Source organism: Canis lupus, chromosome 37 (assembly GCF_011100685.1).
Source record: "Canis lupus familiaris isolate Mischka breed German Shepherd chromosome 37, alternate assembly UU_Cfam_GSD_1.0, whole genome shotgun sequence".
Lineage (NCBI taxonomy): Eukaryota > Metazoa > Chordata > Mammalia > Carnivora > Canidae > Canis > Canis lupus.
Window position 1 is genome coordinate 22,905,030 of NC_049258.1, and position 21,826 is coordinate 22,926,855.

Here is a 21,826-nt window from a genome sequence, read left to right on the forward strand (position 1 = left end):
CGGGCCCAGCTTCACTTGACCCAGTCCTGAGATTCAAATGAGATAGTTTGAAAACCATAAAGTTCCTGAGAAATGTCAAAGTTCAACACTATTGATCAAATCCAGTATAGGCCGGTGGGGTGAATGTCGGTTCCAATACTACTTGGCTTACTCATGACAGTATTTCTTTCCACGTTTGTACTTCTGCAGTGTGTGGGCATCTTTTATGTGGTCTGTTTCAGATGAGACATTTCTAGAAAACCATGGAACCGCATCTATTTAACGTCATCAGGAAGTTAATGCCCTGACTTACCAAGAATCACGTATACTGTTTGCCTGCTCTAACAATTATTAATATTTTTCTTTTAAAATTAATTTTAGGGATGCCTGGGTGGCTCAGTGGTTGAACGTCTGCCTTTGGCTCAGGGCATGATCCCAGGGTCCTGGGATCGAGACCCACATCGGGCACCCTGAAGGGAGCCTGCCCTGCTTCTCCCTTTGCCTGTCTCTCCACCTGTCCCCGTGCCTCTCATGAATAAATAAATAAAAATCTTTAAAACTATTTTAAAAATTTTAAATTTAATTTAATTAATTTTCGGTTTTTAAACTTATAAATGAAATGTTCCCCTAAAAAAGTTGAAACAGTACAGCTGGTTTCTTCTGACCACGACCCACACTCCTGTTCATTTTCTCCCCTCTCCAGAATAAGCTGGTTATCACTACAATTCCAACCTTTTTCCAGACACACATGCACCTGTGGGCCTGTGAGATGTTCATAGAGCATTGTCATGTGTGTCGTTATTTTTGGCAGTGTTTTGTGTTAGTATAAAAGGTGCATGTGAAGCTGCCAACCTTCTCCACCTAATCTGTCTTGGATGTCTCTCTTTATTAGCACACGTTAGACTACCTCATTCATTTAACTACTATGAGTATATGAGTATTCTGTTTATCAGCTTTCCAAGGGTTGTTAGATCTGTGTCTCTGCTTGGCTCGTCTTCCCAGAAGTTAAATACCCTCCTGATTTCCCTGGCTTGTTTTTTTGTTTGTTTTGTTTTTGTTTTTGTTTTTGTTTGGGGGGGGGTAAATTGCACCTTGGATGGTAATAACAATGTTACCCAGCCCTCCAGCAGTAGCTGCCAGGTAGCTGAGACCACGTTTTTGGTGATCCTATTTCCTGTTCCAGACCTCACTTGCAGGAGAGCAGCAACGTTCCTTTTTTTAGAGTGATGCTAGATTGTTCCTACTGCCCGGGTTGATGCCAGCACCATCCACCGCAGAAGGTGACAATGACATTAACCAACAGCCCCTGGGCACCCGATGTTGGGGGAGTAAGCAGCCCCCCGGGGCAGGTGGTGACTCACAGACCCATCAGCCACTTGTTTTCAAGGCAGCACTGCTGGCCCATGTTGGCAGATTTCTCCAGGGCAGGAGAGACCCTAGAGCTGCTTTGAAAACAGCTAGTATGCTCTAAGAATTTATTGACGACTCGTGAGAGTTGGAGGAAAAGACAGACACGGGGCAGGAAAAATTAGGAAATCAAATCCCTGAGCTCCCAACAGCACATCAGGCATGCACTCCGCAGGAAGCTCTGCTTGCAGCAACGTAGTTTAAGCCACTGTCGTTCATATATTCATTCAACAAATATTTATTGAGCCAGGCACTGAGGAGCCCACGGTGAACTAGAATGTGGACTCCATCCATGTAAACAAGGACTTCGTTTTGTTCTCGCAGAATCCCCAGCACTTGGAACAATGTGGGGTAGGGTCTCACTAAACAGAAGGGTGTTCGGCATCACAGCATCTAGAACAGTGCAGGCACGTGGTAGACACTTAAGAAACTGTATTGAGAAAAAAAAAAAAAGAAATTGTGTTGACGAAATGTGTGAAAACAGGGGCACCTGGGTGGCTCAGTCAGTCAAGCATCTGCCTTCAGCTCAGGTCATGATCCTAGGGTCCTGGGTTCGAGCCCCACATCAGGCTCCCCGCTCAGTGGGGAGCCTGCTTCTCCCTCTCCCTCTGCCGCTCCCCCTGCTTGTTCTCTCCCTCTCTGTCAAATAAATAAATAAAATCTTCAAAAAGAAAACAAAAAGAAATGTGTGTAAACAGAAAAGTAGCTATTTAGTGGAACGCAGAGTTTGCATGAAGTTATGTTTAATTTCTGAAGAGCTACTCGAATCCAGTAGAGAGCTAGAGGACACTCTTCCTTATAGGAAACAGATTATCTTCTGAAACAAGCCAGTATCCCGAGCCGACCTGAGCATCATCATTCACCCTAAGTGGCTCAAGGTGGACAGCTAACATGCCTCCTGACTCTGGAGAAGTCACATCAGGGAGTGAAATGACTGGATGTCAGCAAGGTAAAAGCCAGCCAAGGGTCCCCATTGGGTCTCTGGTCTCTGCCTCTGCAGTATGCTTCACGTCTCCTTCCAGTAACTTTGTTTTCCTTTGAGGAACACCCTCCTCCAGTCCCATGGGTGGGGGGGGGGGATGACGATGAATGTACTCCCCCCATCCCTCAGACCCTGACCTCCAATGAGGGATGGGCATGAGACCAAGACGGCCGAGGAGACACTCCTCCTGAAATTTGCATCTGAAGGATAAGGAGCCAAAGATGAAAGCATGGCTGGAATTGAGACATGAATTATTTTCAAAACAGCATTCTCAAGAAGAGGCCCAACAGCAGTTGCTATCTAGATGTCTGGAGCTTTCCCGTTCCTGTATTTTCCAAAACCCAGTTGTTCTGTTTAGCTTGCCCATCATTCTGTGGGTTACTCCACCACTTGTTGAATCAATAATTTTTTCTTATTTATTTATTTATTTATTTATTTATTTATTTATTTATTTATTTTGCTTAAAGTTAACAAGGGTCAGATTCTGTTGCTTTCAGAGCTCAACCCATACAGTCCCACTGAAGAGGGTTAAGAAAGAAGAAAAGGGATGATTGTGCTCAGAGAGAAAATCATTTAAGAACAACTGTTATGGAGGCTGTACACAACAGTTCGAAGTTGGATGAAGTCAGGTGAGATTTTTGTCTGTTTCTTTGCTTGATTCCTCCTTCTTGAAGAGAAATAGATAAGATCCGCCATCTGAGAATCCGTCAGTCTTATCACTCCGTGGTTTTCCATAATGCAAAATACTTTCCATATTTTCACACTCTTTTTACTTGGTACAGTCTGCGGATCGATTTCACTTCCTTCCCTCCCCCAAAATGTGTACTCAGAAAACTTTAATAATCAGTCTTTGCTCCGAGGGGACACCTGGGTGGCTCGGCAGTTAAGCATCTGCCTTCAGCTCAGGGCCTGATCCCAGGGGGTTGGGATCAAATCCCCCATCGGGTTCCCCACAGGGAGCCTGCTTTTCCCTTTGCCTGTGTCACTGCCTCTCTCTCTCTGTGTCTCTCATGAATAAATAAATAAATAATCTTAAAAAAAATTATCAGTCTTTCCTCCTTCAGTTTCAAGAATAAATATCTTGGCCCTCCTCAAAATGTAGTAGAGACTTTTTTATTCATTTGAGAGAAAGAGAGAGAGTGAGAAGACATCAAGGGCAGAGGGAGAAGCAGATTCCCTGTTGAGCAGGGAGCCTGATGCAGGACTCAATCCCAGGACCCCGGGATCATGACCCGAGCCGAAGGCAGACGCCCAACTGTCTGAGCCACCGGCACCCAGTAGAGAGGCTTGTAAGCTTCAGACTCAGGAATAAGTGTGACCTGCACTCAGTAATGGCAGTTGCTGATGCTCTAGCTCACACATGCTTGTGTGTGTCCAAGGGGCTTGTGCCATCCAGAATGGACAGAGAGGATCCCACCAAAAAAGAGCCAGTCCGTGGTTCTGTCAAGGTCAATGCCCAGCAACTCGGACTACAGGAGCTTTCTGCAGGAGGGACTTCAGAATCCCACCCCACCGCCTGAAAATTCGGAGGAGTATTTGATGAGTTCAGCAACATGTACTCCCAAACCAAAGAGGAAGAGAGGAACTATTGCGCTGTATGTGAAGGAACTCTCTAGGCTGCGGTGATCCTAAACCCCTGCAATAGAAGAATCCCTGGCGATGCTTATTGAAACTCCGGATTCCTAGGACCTGCCCGATTCCTTCTGAATGGTAAGCTCTGAGGTGGGGACCCAGACTCTATTTTACCAGGCTCCCCAGCACGGATGGTACTAGGCGGAGGCTAATGAGGTGCTTATGACATGACCCTGAACTCGTACAAACAACCCAGAGGGTGAGCATGGCCCCTGTGTTGCGCCCCATGCCCCTCACTTCCCGGACCCTAGGCCCGGCCCTACTTCCAAGACTTTGGAATTCTGAGGCACATTGGTGACACGTTGAACTGTGTCACTTCCAAAATTCCTGTGTCGGAGTCCTGATCTCTCATACCTCAGAACATGACTGTATTTCAAGACAGAGCCTTTAAAGGGGTAATTGAGGTTCAATGAGGTCATTAATCCAACATGACTGGCCTCCTTATAAGAGGAGATTGGGGGACGCCTGGGTGGCTCGGCGGTTGAGCGTCTGCCTTTGGCTCAGGTCATGATCCTGGGGCCCAGGATCGAGTCCCACATTGGGCTCCCTGCATGGAGCCTGCTTCTCCCTCTGCCTGTGTCTCTGCCTCTCTCTCTCTCTCTCTCTCTCTCTCTGTCTCTTATGAATAAATAAATAAAATCTTTAATTAAAAAAAAAAGAAGAAGAAATTCGGATGCAGACATGGAGGGAAGACCAGGTGAAGACAAAGAAAGAGGACCACATCTACAAGGCCAGGGGAGGCCTCAGACTGAAAGCAGCCCTGCTGACACCTTGATCTCACAGCTTCCAGAACCGTGAGAAAGTAGAAAGTTGCTTAACTCAACCAAGTGTATGGTATTCGTCAGGGCAGCTCCTGCAAACTGACACACAGAGGACATTCGAGAACCACTGGCGAGGCAGTTAAGGGCATCTGGGCTCTGGCATCACAATGCCCCCATGTGGCTGCATTCGGGATGAGGTGAAATAATACCCAGTACAGTGTCACAGGAAAATAGGAAGCACTCGGCAAACGTTAGCTACAATTACTGTTGTTAATAAAATATATGAGCTTTAACCATATTCTGCGCCATCTCCTTACATAGCCAAAGTATTCAATCTCACAAATATGTACTGAATGCCAACTTTATAAGCAAGGCGCCGGGCCAGGCCTCTTGCGGAGTGCAAAGATGAGAAATAAGCAGTGCTCATCCTCAGAATATTACGCAGAGCAAATCCACCCAGAACAAAATTTGCAAAATTATGACACTGACATCTTCCATATTCACCTGCGCCCCAAGGTGCTCAACCTTTTGATTCCTACAGTGTGTCCCTTCCTTCCCTCATCCCCATCTTTTCCATGTTTAACTATCTTTTTTTTTTAAGATTTTATTTATTTATTCTTGAGGGACACAGAGAGAGAGAGAGAGGCAAAGACACAGGCAGAGGGAGAAGCAGGCTCCATGCAGGGAGCCGGACGTGGGACTCGATCTCAGGTCTCCAGGATCATACCCTGGGCTGGAGGCAGCACTAAACCACTGAGCCACCCGGGCTGCCCCATGTTCAACTATCTTAACCAGACTCCCCGAGCTAATTATACTGCTCTCACCATATTCCTGTTCTAACCATGTCCCCCTCTCTAACTCTACTGTCATGAGTGACTACGCTGCCGTGACCCACACCACTCTGATACCTGGTCTCAATCCTCACGTTTTCAGATGTGGGGGCAAGACCGTTCCACACCTCTAGAAGTACTACCACCCCCTGTAATCCCAAGTGTTCTCCTGCCTGCCAAATCTCCCATATTAGAGCCAAGTAAAATTAAACATAAGCCTGGGTCCATTAATTATACCACACTTGTTCCTAATCTGATTAAATTCTACTCAATAAACATTTATTAAGCACTCCCTACGTGCAAGGTGACACGAAGTTACAAAATGAGAGAAGCCATGTGTCATAACTGTAATGTTGGAGAAGGGAGCCCCGTCCTTGGCTGTGAGAGGCCCCCAAAAGTTTGCCTCAACTTTAGGCCTGAATCCTACCAATCTGAGTGTTAATAGACAATCAAGTTTATGACAGTGGGTTTTTAAGTTTTCCATTCAGTTTTATCACATTTCTCCATAACACACAGAGATACATGAGCAGGCCAGAACCCTGCAAGTTGTACAAGCAAATGTACCAGGTACAGCTCCCCAAAAGGATTTCGTGCAACCCGCTTCTGTAGTTCTCCATGCTGTCTCCTCGTGGTTGTCCACTGTAAATGCCTCACAGTCTCTTGGGAGATGGGCTAACGATCTGAAATGGGTTCGAGAGCCTTCTTTTGCTCAACAGATGGGAAGCTGCTACAGCTACACCACCAATGTAGACCGAGGTCTTGAAGGACCATCTCAGTATTCAGCCGCGAGGCTTCAAATGGCTCCAGCCAAACTGTAAACCCGCCACGGCACTGCTCAACTGGGCAGCAAGTCCTCGCTTCCCGACCAGCATGTGCCACCCATCGTTGATTATTGTTTTTCTATTTCGTCCGATGTGATTATTGCTACTTGCTTTATCAGCTTGATTTACTATCTTATATAAAGGAAGTAATTTATTTTAAAGATTACTTCCTTTAAAGATTTTTAAAATGTATTTATTAATGAGAGACAGAGAGAGAGAGAGGCAGAGACATAGGCAGAGGGAGAAGCAGGCTCCCTGCGGGGAGCCTGATGCGGGACTAGATCCCAGGACCCCAGGATCCCAACCTGAATCGAAGGCAGAGGCTCAACGGCTGAGCCACCCAGGCCCCCCTTGTGGGCAATATATTTCTGTTCTCCAATTTGAAGAAGGCAACCACAAGGCCCATGTCTATACACACACCCCCTTTGCTTGCTCAACAAAACGTCTTCTGTATCTTAGTGAAATCCCCTCAGTTTCATTCCTCCAAGGACTACTGAGCATCCAATAAAGGCACCCATCCTCCCTGATTCCCCTAATCTTCATCCTAACAATAGAGAATGGTGGCTCCTTCTCCCTCCCCGTCACAGTCAATCCCACTAACCCCAAATCTAGACTCAGTGCCTCACACGTCAATCTTTCCCAAGGGAGAAATAGACCAGTCCCCTCTTTTGGTTCATCTGAAAACAAGGAGCCAAAGAAATTCAACAAAATCGGCTTTGGGACATACAGCCTTTATTTCAATTGGATAAGCAATTCCAAACGACCATTACTGTGAATCACCCATAGAAATGACTCCTTTGAAAAAAAAAATCTTTACTACTTAAGTTTATGGTAAGTATCAGCATTTGAAAAAAGGTAATTCTGTAGGGACTGGGGAGGGGGGCGTTGCTCAGCGGTTCAGCATCTGTCTTGGGCTCAGGGCATGATCCTGGAGTCCAGGATCCAGTCCCACACTGGGCTCCTTTCTGGAAGCCTGCTTCTCCCTCTGCCTATGTCTCTGCCTCTCTCTGTCTCTTCTCTGTCTGTGTCTCTCATGAATAAATACATTTAAAACCTTAAAAAAAATTTTTAAAAAGAGGTAATTCTGTTGAGTCCATACTCAGACTAACTAAATTTGTGACTCAGTCTCTGCAGATGAAAACAAAAGCTTATGGTCCAAATAGTCAAGAGAATCAAGGAATATCGTTTTTACATTACTTATTTGTTTGAGTTTTTCTAAATTTACCAATTGGATATCAATTTCCCCATTCGAGCATATGAATTCAATATATTAATGTCACTGGAATAATTGGATGACTGTTCACTTCTTGCAACTCTACACGTTTACCCAACTGGCTTGTGCTAGGACTGACTAACTGGGAATGCTAGCCAACCAGCGTGGGAGGCTGACCAAGAAACTTGGATTAGGCCCAGTGCCTGCAGCACAGAGTTCAGGTTAAGAGGCAACAGCTTTGTACCACCAAATACATGTTCCATTTAGAACCTGGTCTTTCACTCCTGCCATACCCGTGTACCCCCATGAACCACTGGATGTCACGTGCAGGCCCCCTCCTATTTCTCCCAAATAACCTTTATTTATAAAGCCAACTACTTCTTCCCCATGTTACCCTCTACACAAGTAATTAAGGAGACCATTTTTATTTTGCAATTTTTTTTTTATTTTAGGAATTTCCATACTTACCCAAAGGTAGAGAGAAGAGTAGAATTAACCATCTGTCATTCCTGTCACCTGATCCCTTCGCCTCCCCCACTTTTCTTTAAACTTGAGTATTTTTTTTTAAGATTTTATTTATCTGACAGAACAAAAGAGTGTACACAGGTAGGCAGAGCGGCAGGCAGAGGGAGGAGAAGCAGGCTCCCCACTGAGCAGAGAGCCCAATACAGGGCTGGATCCCAGGACCCTGGAATCATGACCCACTGAGCCACTCAGGTGCCCCTAAACTAGAGTATTTAAAAGCAAATCCCAACTATAATTTCTTCCCTAATAGGGAAGGACATTAAAAAAAAAAAAAAAGTAACCGCCCTGCTATTATCACATCTAATGACAAGTAATTATTTAATAATATCTACTAATGCCCAATCCATATCCAAATGTCTCAGTTGTCTCAAAGCTGTGACAAGAGTAAGTGGTCGAAGCTGGGGTTTAAAACCAGGGGGTTGGACTCCAGCCGACTCTAAAAGCCTGGAAGCAGAGATGCTCGTAAATATCCCTTTGGAGAGCTGTCATAAAACAAGAGCCATGGGGCAACCCCGGTGGCTCAGCGGTTCGAACGCCGCCTTGGGCCCAGGGCCTGAACCTGGGGACCCGGGATCGAGTCCCACGTCGGGCTCCCCGCATGGGGCCTGCTTCTCCCTCTGCCTGTGTCTCTGCCTCTCTCTCTGTGTCTCTCATGAATAAATAAATAAAAATCTTTTTTTTTTTTTTTTAAAAAAAGAACCAGATGCTCCCTAGTATCACGATCTAATACATGTTTCTGGAATGTGGTTTCAAATCTTCCCAGGAGTTGAGCAGATTTCAACCGGCAGGCACTTCAGTGAGGAGGCTGTGACTTGAAGTCTGGGCTCAATAGTGAACGGCCAAGAAACAACTCGTGAGAGCTTCTTGCAAAAAGGTGATTTTATAGTAACTCGGGGCAGGAGCCTTGGGCAGAAGAGCTGCATCTGGCAGCCTGAGAGGTGGCTCTTAGACATTTGAGGCCTGTGGAGGGAGCAGCGGGGGAGATGATGTAGGTCTCCAAGGAATTTCCTGTGCTGGAGGCTGGAGGCAGGGTCCTCTAGGACCTTCAAAATTTAACGATTCTCAAGGTGACGTCGCTTTTAGCCTTTGTTGAAATACCCACATGAAGCTGGGAAGGAGGCCGTGAACTCCTCAAGGAGCGTCACGCTCTGCACGTCTCAGGGGTCGATGGGTGGGCTGCAGGCTGTAAGTTTTCATTTACACGACTTTTTTCTTTCTTCTCGTTAAAGTGAAACCCGTGCAAGTGAGGAGTGCAGAAGAGATGAAGGAGAGAAACTAAAGCTCAGGTGGAAACTCTGCAGCCAGGTCTTGGCTTCCCAAGAAGGCAGTGTCCAGGTAGGCTGGTGTTCCACAGTTAGTCCACAGGGTACCCTTCTTTGAGCCAAGCCTTGGGGTAGCACTGGAAGTAAAAGGGGCCAACGGTAACTGTCTTACAGTCGTGGGATATAGGCACGTGGCAGCCCAGAGATGCACCACTTGGGCCTTGGGGAATGTAATTATTAATTGCCATCTCAGCTCAGGAGCTGCCCTTTATCTGCTATTCCCATATTCTCTCTCTCTCTCTTTTTTTAAAGTAATCTCTATGCCCAAAGTGGGGCTCAAACTTACCATTCTGAGATCAAGACTTGCATGCTCTATCAACTAAGCCAGCCAGGTGCCCCTATTCGCATATTCTTTACAGTTCTCCTTACTTCCCACTAGCCAGTCTCTCATTACTCCCATCCCCTGTGCTAGCTAGCTAGCTCATAGTGACAGATACCTATTCCAGGTAAGAATTGGCCATTCTTGGGATGCCTGGGGGGCTCAGCGGTTGAGCATCTGCCTTCAGCCCAGGGTGTGATCCTGGAGCCCTGGGATCGAGTCCCACGTTGGGCTCCCTGCACGGAGCCTTGCTTCTCCTTCTGCCTGTGTCTCTGCCTCTCTCTCTGTGTGTCTCTCATGAATAAATAAATAAAATCTTAAAAAAAAAAAAAAGTCTGATCCAAGGCACAGAATCCCACACAACAGCATCCAATCAGGTGACTCACTTCCCAGTTAAAGGTGGGCGAGTGGGTCCCTGACCATGAAACCTTGATTGTATCTCACACACTGTGCTTCTAAAAGCAGCCAGCCTCACAAAGGACTAGGACAACCAATGCACACATGACGTGCCAGCAAGCTTCTGAAAGGATGGAGTACCATCTTTCAGGATGCGTTTCCCCAAAGGCTTTGGGACCATTTCTGGGAACCAATGAGTAAGAGGGAGTGGTTCTACTTACCACTTCCCATCCGTTTCTGGATTCTGCAGCACTGGAAGTCATGGTCCCAAAGGAGGCAACCCTCGCCAGGGGACACAGTAAGGTCCCACTGTGCTACGAACTGTGGTCGATCCCAGGGCACATTGGCCTGCTATATTCAGGCACTAGCTGGTGAAAAAAAAGGAGTTGCCCTCACCAGCAGGAGGAGCAGAGCCACTTTTGTACAGTGAGGACAAGGAGTGCACATGTGGAACCCAGAGAACCTTCCAGGCGTCTCCTGGGACCCCTCTGCCCCCCACTGTGAAGGCTCACATGCAACAAATCTGGCCTAAGAAGGCTGCAAGCCTTTGCTGCAAGCTGAGATGCTTCCTGCCTACTCCTGTCCTTTTCTCTCTTTTACAACCGTCAGCCTGGCTCCACAGTCTGAAGGCTGCTGCTGACTTCCTGGGCTCCCTGCCCTCCACCTTCTGCAGGCACATTCCCCAAGTCTCATGCACACCTCATGCCATCTTGCCACCTGCTTCCCAGAGGACCTCAACTAGCACAGGCCATGAATGAAAAGAGCAGTGTGTGCGGGGGAGAGATAACATCCACAAAGGTCGTCTTCTCAACAAACTCTTTTAACACGATTGATGATTAGAATTGTTTTTTTTTTCCTCTAGATGTTTTTTTCTTTCTGTTATACGCCTTTTGCACCATGATCTAAAGGGGTGCACCCCTTTAGGGCACCTAGAAGATTTGGGAGGTTTAAATTTGTGTGTGGCTTGACTCATGTTTCTCTCTCTTGCTCTTGTAAGCTCTGTGGGGGCAAGGTCCGTGGTTTTTTTTTTTTCTTCCCAGTACCTCACACCTAATTCCTACCATAATGCTGACCACACAGGGCCTCAAAATTATCGAGCGATTAAGTTTATTCAGAAATATTTAGTCCACAGAAAAATTTAGTACATGTAGTAGCAAAAGAACATTCCCTACAGGACACTATCATGAAATGTGTAGAAGTCCTGGGGAGTAGACTTATGATTCTAGAATACAGATGATGATCAGCTGTCCAATAATTGGTCTAAAGGGAAGATCTAATAAGATGTAGCTAAGTCTCATGTTACGAGGGGTGGCCTCCATGCCTTCGGTAGAAGTAAACAAGGACAACACTGGAGATTTATAGGGCTGCCTGCAGTCATCAGCGTGAGGTAATCTGAAAAGCAAGCCCTGCCCTGTCTCTTCCATCTTCCACACCAACCTGCATTGGGGCTTGTCTGCTCTCTAACGTGGCTTGTAATTCTTAACAACTATGGTAATATCATGTCCAGAGGCCATTGTAACGTGTTGTCTAGAAGGAAAAGATTTCTGATCTTCCTCCACTAATAGCATGGACACCAAATGTACAGCTGAGTGTGTACTGTGACGCTGCACTTGGGCAGATCCAAGAGCGAGCGTCTCTTTAATGCTGCTCCGTAGGCATCTCCTTTGCCTCACCCTGGTCCTGGGCCTAGGTGGGAGCCTGGTAAAATGGCAGATTTGTGGGTCCCTTCCCAGAGAATAGGGAATTAGATACAGCTGTTGTCAAGTTAATGATGGTTTGCTTCATGATATTTCAACTTTACTATGGTGTGAAAGTGGTAGGTTTTCAGTAGAAACAGTATTTCAAATTTTGAATTTATCCCAGGCTGGTGATGTGCAGGACACAGTCTCTCTCTCCTGATGTTGGGCAGTGGCAGACAGCCGTAGCTCCCAGTCAGCCACACACTCAAGGGGGAAAATAACCAAGACACTGACAACCCCTCTGCACCCATACGCCATTCTGGTTTTCACTTTGAGCACAGTACTCAATAAATTACAGTGAACACTTGAATACCACATAGTCTGCATGAGATGATCTTGCCCGAGTGTTCTGGGCATGTTTAAGGGAGACTAGGCTAAGCCACTGATGTTCACTAAGTTGGGTGTATTAATGCATTTTTGACTTGACAATATTATCAACTAACAATGGGTTTATCAGGAGATAACCCTTTAGAAGTCAAGGGAGATCTTTACGTTGCACTGAGAATTATTGATAAAGAAAAGAAAATACTCGACGTCAAGAGGGAATAAGTCAATTGAAAGAGGTTTAATAAAAAGATGAATGTACATAATTTATAAATGGCATCTCAGAAGTCAGGATCATTGCCCAAAAAAAATCAGTTGAAAGCAGAATACTGAAGCCTAATACATTTGCATGACATTTAACAATTGTTTTGCATACAAAAAAGAAACATGAAGAAAAGGGAATACTTTTGGTAAATTGAACACCAATAAAAAATAAATTTATTAAAAAAGAAAAAGAAAAGGGAATACTTTATATTGGAACTTAAGACACAAATCAAGTACTACCAAGAAATACTACATATAACTTCATTTTTCTTTTGAATTAAGAGGCTTATACGAAGTTGATTTTGTGAACAAAACAAATCACACATTGATAATTACCATAAAGTTTTATGGATCCAAAAGCATGATATCTACTATGAAATATGAGTCACTGTATATTTTTAGTTTGAAGAATCATCATGATGCCACAATTTAGATTTACTTCCCACCTCTACAATTAAATACTAAAACCTTTTGGGAGATCATGATACCTCTATTATCAATTTGAAATTGTTTCATTTTTCAAATTTTTTTTCAAATATCTTTTTGAAAAATATCATTTTCAAATTTTTTTTGAAATTTTCAAAATTTTTCTTAGAAATAAAAGGCACAATCACAATGTATGCTAAGCACCATTCCTAAAAAAGAAATCTTTAATCACATGGTGTTGGTTGGGGCTTAAAAATGCACTTATTTTGGGAATAGTTTTTGCATAAGTACAATTTGATTTTCATTTTTCAAATATCTTTTTTTCAAATATCTTTCTTAGAAATAAATATTCATTTTTCAAATATCTTTCTTAGAAATAAAAGGCACAATCACAATGTATGCTAAGCACCATTCCTAAAAAAGAAATCTTTAATCACATGGTGTTGGTTGGGGCTTAAAAATGCACTTATTTTGGGAATAGTTTTTGCATAAGTACAATTTGATAACGTTAAAAAGGCGGATAGTGATTGCTGCATACAAATTATTAGCTCCCGTAAAGTACCAAGGTGCATTCTTGATATATTAAGGCATTTGGAGACCAGAGATACCTCTATAGTTTCCTTAGCTTAGAGCTTGCTTTTACTCTTGAAAGTATTCTTCAAATGTTTGACAAAGGATACGTCCCCTGCTCCATCAGGCCAGTTGTCATGATCTGTTAAGGAAGTGGAAAACTTCATGTCAAGCGCAAACCTATAACCCTCCTTAGTCCCCTTAGTTTCCAGCAAACCCCCTTATTTTCCCTGGCTTACCCCTTTTCTCAGCAAGAAAAAGAAATCATTAGGACAACTGGCAAAGGTCTTGAGAAAATCCCGGTTTTGAATCCCAGCCCTGCCATGCACTGGCTTTTTCAAATTTGGAGACGTTCCTCTTCCTGAGCCTGTTTCCTCATCGATTGCAGACACTTGTCTTCTAAAGTTGTGAAGATTAAACGTGACAGCCTATGTAGAGCACTTGGCATACTGCAGCCACTCAATACATACCACGTCCTTAGTAACCAGGATGACTTGAAAACCACGTGTGTACTTTGTACCGGGCACACATAGTTGCCTGCCCAGCATCTAGTCCCTCATCCTCTCTTTCCAAGTAAGCTTCCACTTCTACTTGGGAATCCATGAGGTTCTGGAAAGTGGCCCCACTTAGATCACCAACTGAGCTAAGTCAATCAGGGCACGCCATCCCCCTGGGTGAGGGTGGCCACTCACATAAGCTTGTCCAAAACAGAGTAGGTCTCAGAACTCTGCTAGAAATGCTGTAACAAAGTCATTCCCCTCCCCTCTCTCTGTCCAGCTGCCTGTGAACAAAGAAGCAAGGGCCTTTCAGGGTGGCAGGCAGCCATCCTGCAACCAGCAGAGTCCATCTTAAGATAAAGCCAACACTACAGAAAAAAAAAAATTGTCCTGATGAGCTCAATGAGCAGATGATTCTGTTTGCTGTTCAGTGCTGTGGGCCAATAAATGCCCTTCCTGCTTAGGCCAGTGTGAGCTGCAGCTAAAAGCATCGTATCTGATACAGGGCTTTAAATGTGCATTATCTAATTAAATACTCTCAACTGTTTACTCAGAAAATGCTGTAAGTGACCACACTTTGCAGAAAAGAAATCGGAAGGCTACAGAAATTAATTTTCACAAGATCACACAGCTAGTAAGAGTCGAGTGGGGCTTCCACCCCAGGCCTTGTCACTCCAGAGCTGGCAATCTTAAAGAAAACACAGGACAGAAAGGCTCCCTATTTCCACTCGTTGTTTCAGGGAAGTATATTCTTGAAAAATTGCTGTAGGGATCCCTGGGTGGCGCAGCGGTTTAATGCCTGCCTTCAGCCCAGGGTGTGATCCTGGAGTCCCGGGATTGAGTCCCACATCGGGCTCCCTGCATGGAGCCTGCTTCTCCCTCTGCCTGTGTCTCTGCCTCTCTCTCTCTGTGTCTCTCATGAGTAAATAAATATAAAATCTTAAAAAAAAAAAAGAGGTAGAAATAACTTTAAAAAAAAGAAAAATTGCTGCAGCTGATTTTGCCAAAAACTTAAAAAATATTTTTACGCTAATAAATACAGTGTTTTGGACATCTACGAGGTGCAGTCTGTTAAGCTTCTGGCTCTTGGTTTCAGCTCAGGTCATGATCACAAGGTGGTGAGAGGGAGCCCCCACATCCAGCTCTGAGCTCAGCATGGAGTCTGCTTGAGATTCTCTCTCCTGCCCCTCCTCCTGTGCTCACTCTCTCAACTAAATAAAATCTTAAAAAACAAAAGTGTTGGAATTACAAAAGAAAATTATTTCACTGGAGGCCTGGAGAAGCAGCCACCTGGGGTTACTTTCCCTTTCTAAAAGAAAAGTGACAAATACCCTCCCGCCCTGGCCACTTTAAATACTATCTGAAAACTACTGCATAACAGGTCGGCATTTCTGTTTTTCAAAACACGAGCCTTAAAACCACGATATCTTATGCACATTACCACACTGATGTTATTAGTAAAGAAATATAGATGGGAGGGGGAAATAATAAATAATGTTGAGGTCCCATACTAATCACTTATTAATGCAAAGAAGGTCTGAAGCCTTGTGTAGATTGTTAGTACTCTTCTGTGGAAGAGGAACCTAGGTCCCTGCTATGAAATTAAAATACACATGTGGGGTACCTGGGTGGCACAGTCAGTTCGGTGTCCGACTAGGCCCTTGGTTTCAGTTCAGGTCTGATGTCAGGATAGTGAGATCGAGCCCCTTGTCGGACTCCACACTCAGTACAGAGTCTGCTGGAGACTCTCTCTCCCTCTCCCTCTGCCCCTCTCCCCTGCATGTGCATGTACTCTCTCTCTCACTGAAATAAATAAATCTTAAAAAAAAATATACATGCATTACATCAGCTACACTTTAATTTGCTAGTAGCCACTTAACACTCCTTAGCAACAGTGAAAATACTTCTGAATTTTATATTTGTATGCAACATCTATATCTGGTTGAACCTTTTTTTTTTTTTTAAGATTTTATTTATTTACTCATGAGAGACACAGAGAGAGAGAGGCAGAGACACAGGCAGAGGGAGAAGCAGACTCCCTGCAGGGAGCCCGGTGTGGGACTCGACCCCAGGACCCTGGGATGGTGCCCTGAGCCCAAGGCAGGTGCTCAACCACTAAGCCACCCAGGTGTCCCTGGTTGAGCCTTCTAAAACTACTGCTTTTGTATATTAAATATAGTTGAATACAGCAAAATCATATGGTCTCACTCAATATATATATCCCAAAGATCACGTAAAATAGTACCGTGGACCCCACCCACCTAATAGGTCTGATTCTTCTGCTCAGATATACAAGCCACTTATTAAAGGAAAAAGAAGGAATTAAATCTTAAAAATACAGCAACCTTTTGCCTCTTCTATCTCCTCCTTATACATATATCATATCGAGTATATTTTTCAAGGTTAAAATTCCACCAACCTCTGCACACACAGGCAATTTTTAAAATATATAAAGCAATGTACTACGATAAAAAATACTTAGATGTTTTCTTCGACTGGGAACATTTCCTTTAAAGATCCTATCAGGAAGATAAACATTTTGTACATTTTTGATGTGCCATGAGAGTCAACCCTAATCATTTACACGTAACTGCTTAAGAAATTAAGCACCTGCACCTGCAAGGGCAGACAGTTAGTGATGGCGCATCTCTTGAGGGCTCACCTGGTACGTCGAATATGTGCGTATACAGAGACTGGCCCCCGTCCACGTTCACCAACTGTCCAGTGATGAAGGAAGCTGCAGGAGACAGCAGGAAGCAGACCACCGAGGAGATCTGGAAACAGAAGCACACATGTGCATACAGAAAAGCAGAGGCTCCCCACCGGGGGCTGCCTCCCCGCCCAAGGAAACACATCTGGAAACACAACTGTAACATGAGTCCTGAAGTCGGCGTGCACCACAACCTGACAGCACATGGACAAATAAATGCCTTTTTCTATCTGAGAACCATTAAAAAACGTGACTAGCATGGCAGGAGGTGAAGGAACATTATTATTATAATATATAATATATTATATTAATATAATTTATTATTATTATATAGGGTCAAATAAGCCACACAATGTGAATAAGCCAGGTGAACACATGGCTTGCTTCTTCCTGACAGCCCAGCTCCTCCCATCTATTGTTGCCCACCATAACCCACTTGTCCACACCATCCTGTGCCTTTTCTGTTCTTGTCCCTGAAATAGCCCGCGTGGTTACTCTGAATTGACATGTGCTGTAAGCGCAAAATACACACTAGGTTTTGCAGAACTGGTATGGAGAGAAGAACGCAAAGTCTACAGAACGTAAAATGATGTTTAGATATATTGGATTGAGTAAAACCTTATTAATAATAATATATAATTATTTATATTATTATCTATTGTATATTAAATTACTATCACAATCTTCATTTCATTTCTTTTTACTTTTCTTAATGCGGATACTAGTTACCTTAGAATTACCTATGTAACTATTACGATATTTCTACTGGACAGCAGTAGTGCAGATAATTTTTTTTAAAAAGACTTTATGTATTTATTCATGAGAGACACACAGATAGAGGCAGAGACACAGGCAGAGGTAGAAGCAGGCTCCCTGCGGGGAGCCCAACGTGGGACTCGATCCCGGGACTCCAGAATCAGGCCCTGAGCCAAAGGTAGATGCTCAACTGCTGGGCCACCCATGCATCCCTAGTGCAGGTAGTTAATCATTGAAAACTTCCCCCAGCCCTGAGAAGGGACAGATAGTTCTGAGCTATGATCAAAAGTAACCACCAGGACTGATTTATATTAGCCTGTATAATCAATCAATGACAACTCACCCCAAAAAGCTCCTTTCTGATGCCAGCCAAACAAGAACCCTCTCGTCCCCATAACCATGACTTCCAGACCCCTAAAACCACACTTGCCCCCACCAAAAGAGAAAGAGTTCTAGTTTGCTCTGTTCAAAGAGACTGTGCCTGACCTGCAATAAATGTGGCTTTGTGCTGAATTTTGTTTGAAAGATTGACTGATGGCCTCCTGTATTTAGGATAAAAATAAGTACTTAATACATGTTCATAGAATGAAGGATCTTCATCCATCTCTCCCCTTAAAATGTTGCATCACCCAGCTCCTGCTACAGCATTTTGTCCACAGACCAGGCACCATTAAATGATACTGAACTGAACCGAAACCATGTGCTAGGTAAAAGATAAATATTCATGATGCCTGATTTGCTTTGGGAGCTCAACGCGGAGCTAAACTGAACTAATACAATTTTTATGATTACCAAATTAACGAGGCACTATCGTACTATCTTCAGATAGGTTCTCCTTAACTTTCATTTTAACAAAATCCATTTGATGGATGGATTTGAGGCACCAAGCCATTCACAAGAGTTGTATCAATCAGTAAACATGATTAAAGGCTAGCAGTATCCTTTAATATCCTGTGTTATCAAGTGGGAACTACACATTAGCTTTTCTGCTCCATAGCGAAGTCTAACAGTTGAACTAGTTGAACTAGTCACTCTCTTCATGAAAGACCATTTTTAACTTGAATGACTAACATACTATGGTTATTCATACCGGGATACTTGAACCACCCTTGCAGCCCAGGAATAAATCCCACTTGGTCATGGTGAATAATCCTTTTAATGTACTGTTGGATCCTATTGGCTAGTATCTTGGTGAGAATTTTGACATCCGTGTTCATCAGGGATGTTGATCCGTAATTCTCTTTTTTGATGGGGTCTTTGGTTTTGGGATCAAGGTATTGCTGGCCACATAGAAAGAATTTGGAAGTTTTCCTTCCATTTCTATTTTTTGAAACAGCTTCAGAAGAATAGGTATTAATTCTCCTTTAAATATTTGGTCAGATTCTCCTTGGAAGCCATCTGGCCCTGGACCCTTGTTGGGAGGTTTTCGATGACTGCTTCAATTTTCTTGATTATGGGTCTGTTCAGGTTTTCTATTTTTCCCTGTTTCAGTTTTGGTAGTTTATACATCTCTAGGAATGCATCCATTTCTTCCAGATTGCCTGATTTGTTGGCATATCGTTGCTCATTATATGTTCTTAAAATTGTATTTTCTCACTGTTGGTCATGATCTGTCCTCTTTTATTCGTGATTTCATTTATTTGAGTTCTTTCTCTTTCCTTTTTGGTAAGTCTGGCTAGGGGTTAATCAATCTTATTAATTCTTTCAAAGAACCATCTCCTAGTTTCATTGATCTGTTCTACTGTTCTTTTGGTTTCCATTTCATTGATTTCTACTCTAATCTTTATCAACTTTCTTCTCCTGCTGGGTTTAGGCTTATAGACATGGAGGCTAAAAAGCATCCTACTGGAAAATGAATGGGTCAAGCAGGAAATTAAAGAAGAATTTTAAAAATTCATGGTAACAAATGGAAATAAAAACACAACTGTTCAAAACCTTTGGGATGCAGCAAAGGCAGTCCTAAGAGGGAAGGATATAGCAATACAAACCTTTCTCAAGGACAAGAAAGGTCTTAAATACACTTCCTAACCTTATACCTAAAGGAGCTGGAGAAAAACAGCAAATAAAACCTAAACCCAGATAGGCTGGCAGCAGACCTATCCGCAGAGACCTGGTAGGCCAGAAAGGACTGCCATGATATATTCAGGGTGCTAAAGGAGAAAAACATGCAGCCAAGAATAATTTATCCAGCAAAGCTTGTCATTCAAAATAGGAGAGATAAAGAGTTCCAGGAGAAACAGAAACTAAAAGAATTTGTGGTTACTGAACCAGCCCTGCTAGAAATATTAAAGAGGATCCTTTAAACAAAGAGAGAGCCCAAAAGTAATATAGACCAGAAAGGAACAGAGACAATACACAGAAATAGTGACCTTGCAGGTAATACAATGGCACTAAATTCATATACATAAGGCTGCTGCCAGCCTTATGTTTCTACCCTTGTAGGTTATGGACCTCTTGTTGCAAGGGGCTTTCAGGATTTTCTCTTTGTCTCTGAGATTTGCAAGATTCACTACTATAGGTCAAGGTGCTGACCTATTTTTATTGATTTTGAGGGAGGTTCTCTGTGCCTCCTGGACTTGAATGCCTGTTTCCTTCCCCAGATTAGGGAAATTCTCAGCTATAATTTGCTCAAATATACCTTCTGCCTCTCTTTTTCTTTCCTCTTCCTCTGAGATCTCAATTATTCTAATATTATTTTGCTTTACGGTATAACTTATCTCTTGAATTCTCCCTTTGTGATCCAGTGGTTGTTTATCTTTTTCTCAGCTACTTTATTCTCTATCATTCGATATCACTAGTTCGTGGTATCTTCTATATAGAATTCTTTCTTCTTATTTATCCTAGCAGTTAGAGCCTCCACTTATTGCATCTCATTAATAGCCTTTTTTATTTTGACTTTAGATTTTAATTCTTTTATTTCTCCATAAAGGGATTCTCTAGTGCCTTCTATGCTTCTTTCAAGCACAGATATAATTTTTTTTAAGATTTTATTTATTTGTTTATGAGAGACACACAAAGAGAGGCAGAGACATGGGCATAGGGAGAAGCAGGCTCCCCAGAGGGAGCCTGATGCAAGACTCAAATCCCAGACCCCGGGATCATGCCCTGAGCCGAAGGCAGATGCTCAACCACTGAGCCATCCAGGCGTCCCCACGTAGTATCTTTATGACGATTATTCTGAACTCTAACTCTGACATCCTACTTATATCTATGTTGATTAGGTCCCTGGCAGTCAGTACTCCCTCTTGTTCTCTTTTTTTAGGTGAGTTTTTCCATTTTGTCATTCTTTTTTTTTTTAATTTATTTTTTATTGGTGTTCAATTTACTAACATACAGAATAACCCCCAGTGCCCGTCACCCATTCACTCCCACCCCCCGCCCTCCTCCCCTTCTACCATCCCTAGTTCGTTTCCCAGAGTTAGCAGTCTTTACGTTCTGTCTCCCTTTCTGATATTTCCCACACATTTCTTCTCCCTTCCCTTATATTCCCTTTCACTATTATTTATATTCCCCAAATGAATGAGAACATATAATGTTTGTCCTTCTCCGATTGACTTACTTCACTCAGCCCATTTTGTCATTCTTGTAGAAACCGGTTGCTTTTCTATTTGTAGAACTGCAGCAGTTCTCTTTTAGATCTCCAGCTGTGTTCACAGGTGTTCAGGATGATTTGATAGTTATCTAGCTGAATTCCTGGGACCAGACAAAATGAACTCCTCTGCCATCTTGGACTCCTCCCACATGTGATCTTTTGATATTGTATAATGGATTGTGTGTCAACATCTAGAAGATTTCCATAACTTGGTGGACCAGTGTTTCCCAAAAAAAGAGCAATAACTGATGTCACAAAATCATCTGTGGGTGAGATATCTAATCAAAGTGCAAAGAAAGCCCAATGGATTTTAATGTAACTGATTACAAAAGGTTCACTGACATGGTTTGATATCCCCCTACATTGCAACCTTATCTTTAAGAAACAGCCACTTGGGATCCCTGGGTGGCGCAGTGGTTTGGCGCCTGCCTTTGGCCCAGGGTGCAATCCTGGAGACCCGGGATCGAATCCCACATCGGGCTCCTGGTGCATGGAGCCTGCTTCTCCCTCTGCCTGTGTCTCTGCCTCTCTCTCTGTGTGTGACTATCATAAATAAATAAAAATTAAAAAAAATAACAAAACACACATAAAAAAAAAAAAAGAAAGAAACAGCCACTTGTCAAACATCAAAGAATATCCACAATCATCTAAAAAGATTGCTAAAACACTCCTCCCTTTTCCAATTGTACATGTACATGAAGCTGGATTTTCTTCATATGCTTTAAACAGAACAACATATAGCAATATATGGAATGCAGACT

The 21,826-nt window shown here is 43.3% G+C and overlaps 1 protein-coding gene and 1 long non-coding RNA gene across 2 annotated transcripts in view; one reads left to right on the forward strand and one right to left on the reverse strand.

Moving 5' to 3' along the window:
- The first annotated feature begins 2,064 nt into the window (after window positions 1-2,064).
- LOC106558309 lies at window positions 2,065-4,470 on the forward strand. Its single transcript, XR_005384976.1, has 3 exons — window positions 2,065-2,335; window positions 2,866-2,997; window positions 3,748-4,470. It is a non-coding gene; the product is annotated as an uncharacterized LOC106558309 (long non-coding RNA).
- An 8,869-nt stretch (window positions 4,471-13,339) lies between these two features.
- Window positions 13,340-21,826, reverse strand: part of PECR (peroxisomal trans-2-enoyl-CoA reductase) — a 29,054-nt gene continuing 20,567 nt past the window's right edge. The window contains 2 exon segments of the mRNA NM_001252139.1: window positions 13,340-13,652; window positions 16,670-16,781. Of these exon segments, the coding sequence (NP_001239068.1) occupies window positions 13,567-13,652; window positions 16,670-16,781 (198 nt within the window). The 3' untranslated portion in view covers window positions 13,340-13,566.